General features: G+C 38.8%; 1 protein-coding gene across 16 annotated transcripts in view; it reads left to right on the forward strand.

Moving 5' to 3' along the window:
• ACSL6 (acyl-CoA synthetase long chain family member 6) overlaps nucleotides 1-7554 on the forward strand; it is a 115434-nt gene extending 107880 nt beyond the window's left edge. For 11 of the 16 annotated variants that reach the window (XM_042850027.2, XM_005297890.5, XM_005297891.5 and 8 more), the window contains 3 exons: nucleotides 146-247; nucleotides 1385-1456; nucleotides 4774-5624. In XM_042850027.2, coding sequence (XP_042705961.2) covers nucleotides 146-247; nucleotides 1385-1456; nucleotides 4774-4914 — 315 coding nt within the window. In that variant the 3' untranslated portion in view covers nucleotides 4915-5624. Of the gene's footprint in view, nucleotides 1-145; nucleotides 952-1077; nucleotides 1327-1384; nucleotides 1457-4773 lie in introns of those variants that run through there. The other 5 variants (XR_010589894.1, XR_010589897.1, XR_010589896.1 and 2 more) reach the window with 2 other exon arrangements.
• The last annotated feature ends 1304 nt before the right edge of the window (nucleotides 7555-8858 follow it).

Raw genomic sequence — 8858 nt, forward strand, 5'->3', positions numbered from 1 at the left:
AATACTTCGTCATGAAATTTTAGCCAAATACAGTGCTGTATTGAAATGATTAAACCCGGCAAACTAAGAGAGATTATTTATGTACTGGAATATTATATTTTAAATATGGTTCTTTCCTTGGCTGATACATTTTTTTCTGATACAGGCCTTCTTGGTGGGAATTGTTGTACCTGATTCTGAAGTCATGCCAGGCTGGGCAAGGAAAAGAGGGTTTGAGGGAACATATGCAGAGCTCTGTAAAAATACGGTGTGTCCTTAAAAATACATATGTGTGTATGTTTAACAGTGATCTGTAATATGCAGCGCTAGGAAATGATAGCACTGAAATAAAGGTATGCTCACATAAAAGAGAATAGGCAAACCAAGCCCTTAAGCTCCTTAACATCATTCTTATTTAGTAGCTGTACTAATGGCACCTTCCAAATATGTAAGAAGACAAGGTCTTCAGTAATCTTACACCTGCATATTCCACCTGTTTTCCCCAAGCATTGAGCATCACCTGCTGTCATAGACAGAATACCGAACTAGATGGATCATTTGTCTCTGTCATTATGACCACTCTTCTGAATGTTTCTGTGAATATATATCATACAGTTCTTTTTCTATAATTAAACCTATGCAATCTCTTTTTAGACTCGTATGAAAGGTAACAGGTTTTTCTCTCCTATTAATGTTTAACTCCGCTAAAAAATTAATAGTACTTGTTATAAATAATGGCAAGATGCAAAGTTTAAGTGAGAATATTCTACTTTGGTGGCTAAAGTGAGGCACTTATATTCATATTTAGGCACCTTAATAAGCAAAGTGGTTTTTAAGAAGTACTGAGCACCTACTACTGTCATGAAACATAGATGATTTAAACCACAATCCATTTACACACACACTTAACTTTAAAAGCACATGAATACCACTGAAGTCAGTGGGACTATTCGGGCACTTAAGAATCAGGGGGTAGCCGTGTTAGTCTGTATCCACAAAAACAACAAGGAGTCTGGTGGCACCTTAAAGACTAACAGATTTATTTGGGCATAAGCTTTCGTGAGTAAAAACCTCACTTCTTCGGATGCAACTTAAGAGTTGGTCTAAGAGTTTGAAGGATTAAGGCTTTAAATGTCTATCCTCAACCACCAAAGTTTGAAAACGTTAGCCTTCATTTTCTGCTGTATAAAAATATTATTACATTACTCATTTATAAAGCATTCATTCATTTTCTATTTATAAAGGAATTTCTTTTAAAGCAACATTTGCTAACTGATGTATGAACTGCCAGAATCAACAGTGTATTTGTGCTTTGATCAGTAAACTTTATTTTCCTGCTGAATAATATAATTGGATGTAAAGATGTCTCTTGAAGGGTAACGGAAAATTATGTGTTCTAACCCAGGAACTGACACAAGCAATAATGGAAGATATGGTGCGGCTAGGGAAGGAGGGTGGACTTCATTCTTTTGAGCAGGTATGATAACATTATTCCCTATGGTCAGATAACTCGCCCCTTTACGATAAATAGGCAGTTGTTAGTATGCATCATATAAAGCCTAAATGTCTGATTATGTTGTTTCTGAAAGTAATTATAGCTTGCATTTGTGTCTTTCTTAAACTCTTTGGCCCCTTAAGAATGCATGAATATTGCCACAAAAGTCCACAGTAATAAAAGCCTCATTATTATTTTGGTTCCATGTAGGAATTTTGTGAAAGCACCACTATACCACTGACAAATTATTTTTATCGTTTTTGATTAAATAAGGACTACAGACCCTGATCCAGATTTCTACACACAGCAGGAGTCAGAGTAGATTCAGTGGGAGTTATGGGTGCATAGGGAATACAAGAACAGGCCCTATATAATCCCTGATATAATCACCAGAGGTCAAGAACAGTATTTTTAGGAGCCTGATCTTACTCTCATTGAAAGCAATGTTGCAAAGTAGGATCAGGTCCGTAATTACAGTACCATTCATGTAACTGACCTAGAAAATACAGCTGCTCTGTTTATTTTCAGTGCATGCACTAATCCTTTTCTGACGCTTGCCTAAATATTTTCTGCAACAGAATTACAAATATTCAAGCAGGAAAATTCTGAAACTGATGCAGTATTTCATGGTAGCCGTAATATAGATCAAAACAATATTAATATAAAAGTGAATATCTAAGACATTATTTAAACATCACTAGTAAGCTTCATTTATTTGTTTGTTTTTGCTTGAGAAGTCCAATGAAAATCCATTGTGTTAGAGTTTGGAGAAGCTCCAGAAACCTTAAATCTCCTTGTCTCCATTTTTCTGACAGTTCCATAACTGATCAAAGAAATTCCACATGGAGCGTGGATCATAATACATGAAATTGGCTATCTAGTACTTACCCTGGGTTGTTCCTGCCCTAATCTTCACAATATGAATACCCTTAACTCACCAGTTCTACTGACATGTATTAAATAAACTGTGAGGTTATGAGAACTCTGCTGCAGTGCTAAAAATCTAGGGAGAAACAATATGAAATGGAAATACCTGAATGTATTGCAGTTCGAAAACAAGGGCCTATTGTATAGAGCCTCATGTGTAAAGCAGTATGTGATTGTTATGACCTAACAGTGGGCCAGATTATCTGACCAGTATGGACCATACAGAGATGTCCCTTTGCATGGGTCCACCTTCTCCATAGATAGAGTTGGGTGAAATTTTTCAGACTAATAGTTTATTTGCAAAAAAATGTAGTTTCAGTCAACCCAAAACTATTCACTATTTGACCCCTCTACCTCATGTGGAGAAGGGATTTAAATTTGGGTCTCGGAGATTGGTCCAGTCATTGAGCAATGGGATGGATGTTCTTGGGCAGATCTTTCTCATACTCTCCTATTTAAGCTGTTTCACTGAGTATAAATAATTAGACATGACCTTCGGTCTCACACCTCCAGGTGAGTGCCTTAAGCCCTAAACTATAGAGTCATTCTCACGCTCTGTCTCTGGTCTAATGACTATTTAAATAGTCATTAACTAAAACAAGCAAACCCAAGAGTTTTTAAACAAGTCTAATTAAAAATCCTTTCTCCTCACAATTGCTCCACTTTCACGACCTTGATTCTTGTGATGTCACCATTTCACTTGTTCTGCAGTAACCCCAAACCACTTCTGAGCAGAAAAGACCTGAATTTCTGATATATAAAAATCTTTTGAAGAGTAGTAGATCCAGGCCAATATATTCTGGATATTTGTCATAGGGTTTTTTTTGTTTGTTTTTTTTTAAAGAAGACAGTCACAAGTGGATGTGAATTTACCAGAAACTCTTCCCTTTGGTGTGGGGCTATATCTTATGCTGTACTGCAGAACCCTTTGCCACCCAGTCTAATTTTCCTCTAACTCTTTTCTTGGATCCAGACAGGACAGTGTTAATTTGAGGGGTCTTGTACTTTTAATCAGACTCTTTCATAATCTTTTAACTAGCTATAACATATTAATGCACAAAGTTTACCATTTTAATAACTTTAAAAATAATTGCTGTACCACTATGTTGTTCTTTTATGTAAACATTTTGTATATAATTACATATAATTCAAGACTTTCAAAAGGTGCTGCAGTTTTTGAGTGCTCAACTCAGAGACAATTTAGAGAATGAGTGTTCCAAAATCATGCCCCCTTAGTGCATCTCAAGTTAAGCACCCAAAAATTACAGCACTCAAAATCACTAGTCCCTTTTAAAAGTCACTTGGCCACAGTATATAAAGAAATTATTTGTGGTCCCTGGAATAAAATGCACACAGGGAAAAGAGAGCCACAGGATTTCATGGAATAAAAAAAGTCATTCTTAAACCACACTTCCTACAACTCCTAGTCTGTCAAAATGTGAAGTGGGTTGGTGACAGGCAAAAAAAGCAGAAGATGGCTAAGGAGTCCTGTCTGAACCATGTGGATTGTGGCCAGCCATACAGAGTAGTTTTCTACTGTCTCCCACACCAGCACCACCATAAATATAATGGAAACACAACCCACTCCATCTGTGCCACCAAACTTCCTGCTGTGCTCAGACACCATGGATTAGTAAGAGCAGCCTGGTAAAATTCTAGTTGCCTGGGCTGAGTGGTTTTTATCACTGTAACTGGTCACTAAAACATCATTCCTTTTTTGCATGATCATCATCATGTTAACTTTGGATCAGAAGACTTTTTGCTTTTAGAATGATTTCTCCTTCTCCTGACTCTGTGACACCCTCTCGTCTTCTGTGACCCTTCAGCTATGTGGAAATTTTGTGGCTCACGCATAGCCACATTTCCACTCTGCTTGAGCCACTCTTGAGTTTTTTGGGGATATGCTCCATTGCACACCACACAGTGGAACAAAAGCACAGCAGATTGGATTCGTATTTCTTTTAGGGACGGGGGTAATATTTTGTGGGGGAGCATGTGGACAAAGGTTTATGGTGCAGGGAGAAGATGATGCTAATAAAAGTATGAGGGACTGATTGAGAAGTGGTGAGATACAGCAATAGTATAGACAGGTGGTGTTCAAACTTCACCACTCCACTCTGTTAGTGCTTCTTAATTCCAACCTGCAACACAAATATTATATCAGTCCTGAGAGTTCCATTAAACAAGAAGAGTGTGTGGATGCTTTATGATATGGACAGACAACCAGTAGGATTGAAGATGGACCCAGCAAAGTCATTTTTGCTGATAACCTAAGCAGGATAGTTACGATTTCAGGAGTTTTGATTAGTACTAATTAACAGTGGATGATGATAGTTTAGTCTTGCCATAAATATATTCATTTTCTATTTCAGGTCAAAACCATTTACATCCACTCTGATATGTTCTCAATACAAAATGGCTTGCTGACACCAACACTAAAGGCTAGGAGACGAGAGCTAAGAGATTACTTCAAAAAACAAATAGAAGAGCTTTATTCAAGTGTCTCCATATGAAGCGGCAGGAAAATTCTTCTGAATAATGGACTTTGTAGCAATATTAAAGTACATACTCAAAAGTACAGAGCCAGAATGACACAGTTGAAATGAATAAGCACCTGACCTTGTGTCTGAACCTTTTGTTGTTCCAAGACCTCACCGCTGATATAACAGTAATTTTCCTTTTTCATCAGCTGTAGTACCTTAATTTTTTACAGTATGTATGCTGTAGGAGACTACTGAAAACTACACTACATATCTATATAAAGATACATAAATTCCAGCACATCTTAAAGTATATCATGGAAGGTTATATTATTAATGCCCCCAAATACTATTGATTACACATCAGGAAAAAGGTATGTGATATATCTGTTGATATGATTGTATATAGCGTTATAGATTAGTGACTAAAATCCTGCATAAATCAATAATGTGGTCTACCTCAAACATTCAAAGGTTGATAATTAAAATCACAACTAAGTCTGTTTTCCCTAACCTAGAACTTCAAGCTAGATCTTTGGTTTTTTTTTTTTTTAAGTGACAGCTTTTATACTCTGCAAGACAAATTCCATTGACTTTATGTAATCATCGATGATCTGACTAACAGAGAACGAGGAATAAATCTCCTGATTTCACCTGTATGTAATATACCCATCAGCATATTAGGCCTAATGGAAAAACCCAGATTAATACCACTTTGTAATTGCAAAAATATTTTAGGAAGTTACAGAATTCCCTGTATTTCTTTTTTCAGTGCATCTGAACTCAGTTTATAGCATGGCAGATAGATCTTCCTTGAGATGCTGATTCAGCACAATATGCCCATGGGTTCATAAATGCACGAGCTGGGAAGGCTGTGGAAGGACTGGTGGCTCTGTGGCAGACTGATCTACTCAGGATCAGCTTTCTGTGGGAGCTACAATAAAAAAAACTTCACAAGAGGAGGAGAACTAGTGACTAATGAGTCCTCACCATCCTGTACACTCCTGATTCTTAATTTATTGCTTTACATGCTGCTAGTGCTGTGCAATCTAACTCCCTGGCACAGCTGCAGGTAGAGGAATGGAGCTCTGGCCCAACGTATGAACTATAATGGTGAACAAAACGTTCAGTAAAACAAATTTACTTGCTAGAAATGGTGGCATCACATCCCCATTGCTGTAGCGCAACGATGAAGGGCCTCCCTTGTGTTGCTGGAGGTGTTACTCTTGAGTGCCCATGTTGCTGAGGGGCAGTTTCCTCGACGGTTTTCCTTCCCACCACCATTGTGAGATGGCAGGATGGGACGTAAGGTTACCACCTGGCTGGTATTTGGCTGCCCTGCCTGGTTTTTTTTATGGAATTACCAGAAAAATAATTTAGTCTGCCAGGTTGTCTTTTTTAACGTGGGCCTAAGGATTTGCATTATAATCATAATACACTTGGATATCTAATGTCAAAAGTCTGTGTCCAGCTAAAGATGCTGCCGTATTCCCACTTCTGCAGTTTAAGCAATAACTGCTCAAACGTGTTTGAAAAAACAGAAGCAACATGCAAGCGCAGCACACGTGTGTGAGAGAGGGTTTGAGTCATGTGAGAGTGATAACTTCACATGTGTTATCTCTAGGGTGACCATATTTCCCAAGGGGAAAATGGGATACCCCCAGCTGCTCGCCCGAACTGCCACCCCACCCCACTCCCCGGCACAAGGCCGTTGCCAGTCACTGGAAGCCTGCCACTCCCCACTACCCTCCCCAGGCAAGGCTGTTGCTGGTCACCTGAACCCTGCCCCCCTCCACAAGGTTGTTGCCCAGTCGCTAGAACCCTGCCAGATCTCTGCATGCTGGAAAGTTTCCTTCCCCCTCCCCAGCCCTACCTCCCCCCTGTAGGGGGCTGGCATCTCTACTCGCCTCCCTTTCCCCCACACATGTTCCTCTGCATCGCATCCCACTCTTTTGCAAAAGTGAGCATTTGTCCTGATTGCTCTTCCAACTGATCAAGTTACCTTGTGGTTGGGGGTTAGGGTTGCAGCAGGCTTGGGGTGGGGGTGGAGGGAAGGTACTGGGATTTTTTGCATTTCAAAAGTGGTAACCCTAGTGGGAGGGGGCACAGGTTTCTTTCTTTTTCTTTCTGATGGGTCTTCAAAATTGAGCTTTCAGCTACAACCAATTTAAAATGTTTCCTTGACTGAATCAAGATCTATCAAAGAAGGACCCTTCCCTGTATTTTGGACATTTGCAAAGCTCTAATACAATTCCATGATCCCAATTACCATATAAAGCCTTCACTGTGGCAAAGGGGAAGCCACTAGAAAGGCAATATCTCCCCAGTGGAATAGGAGCAGACTCTGGAACTACATGCTCATTCAGCATGGTGTTAAAAGCTGCAGGCCTAAACAATTCAAGGAACTTGAGGACACTCCATGAGTGAACAGTCTTGGTGGCTTCTTCCAGCTAAACAGGGCCCCAACTTATTTTTTTAATAACTGCTATTAGTTATACCAATCCACACACTAGCATGAGGCTGCTAGATAACCTGGTTTGCTAGGGCTGTGAATACAAACTTATTTTTCTGTCTGAGGCTGGAGTCCATCATTAGTTTTCATACTAAAAAGCCTAAGTTAAACTATTAATCTATACCTTCCCTCTGCAATTCCATTGCATGCTTTAAAAGAAATGAAATAAATTGAACTAATGAGCTAGTTTTATGCAGAGTCTGTTTTATTAAAGTCATTTCAGAACAAACAGCTAAAAATACACAGGAGACTGCGTCTGTTACATAATCTTGCTTGTACAGCACGTGTTTATTTGATTTATCAAATGTGCATTCTATGGGCCTGATTCTTCATTTCCCTGCATCTTGTGTAGTCATTTCCATCAGTACAAAATTGGTGTAAAACACTACCATTGTGATCTGGTAGTGTTTTACACTCATGTTACACTGATGTAAATGACTATCCACAGTGCAAGGCATCAGAGCATCAGGTGCAATAACTTTTTTCTCCTTTAAGCAAATATGATCTATTTTAGGAACCAGTAACTAGTTCCTTAAATAAACAGATGTGTAAAAGAAGCTATTTTCCACTGACCGTTCTCTACAGCATGAATTTAATTTACTTGCCTTTTCTTCTAAAATGATTCAGTCCACCTGACCTGTCCAGACAACTGAGGATCCTAATTTGAATTTATTTATGGCTCACATGCTTGTTAATTTTAATACTAGAGGAGGTGGGAGTAGGAGTTGGAAGAAGAAAATATGTACATGACCACACCAAGATGATGTAAAATTTGGAAAGAATTGGCTCAAATGAATATTTTTCTACAGCCATATCCCAAAAGTGTGTGAATTTTTAAATCTTGGGGAAAACCCTGGGTACATGAACTAAAGCCATCCTCATCCCCCCCGGTAATTTTATCTTGCGTAATTAGAACTTCCTCTGCAGATCACTCTCAGCCTCATTAACCTCAGAAACATTGGAAGGGATTAAAACCTCAAATTAATGTGCCTAAATATGTTCTTTAACACGATAAGCACTAACATGCGTTCCTTAAATATCTGGCACACCTGTCTTCCTTTTGCACGTTTTGGTTTTTCCTTAAGTGAAAATATTTATTGTGGCCATTGCAAGGAAAATCCCAGTATTCATTAGGTTTGAGTTCCCCTATGACCTCTTTATAGTATCTCAGGGTAATAATTTACACAGAGTGTTGTGTATCTTTGTCTTATTTGAGAATTCCCCTTCAAAACTCAAGTGCCATCAAATAAATGATAGTATGTACTGCTCTTCTCCCAAAGCATTTCTACTCTAGGTGGCTTAAAAATAAGTATTTTCATCTTATCACTTGAAGGTATAGGGGCTGATTCTTATACAAACCAGAGAGAAGAAAAAGTAGTAACTCCACTGAAGTCAATGGAGTTACACTGCTGTGAAATCAGGGTGAGATCAGAATAGGGCCCTTGTGGTGTGCCAACTGTCCGGT

This window comes from Chrysemys picta, chromosome 8 (assembly GCF_011386835.1).
Source record: "Chrysemys picta bellii isolate R12L10 chromosome 8, ASM1138683v2, whole genome shotgun sequence".
Classification (NCBI taxonomy): domain Eukaryota; kingdom Metazoa; phylum Chordata; order Testudines; family Emydidae; genus Chrysemys; species Chrysemys picta.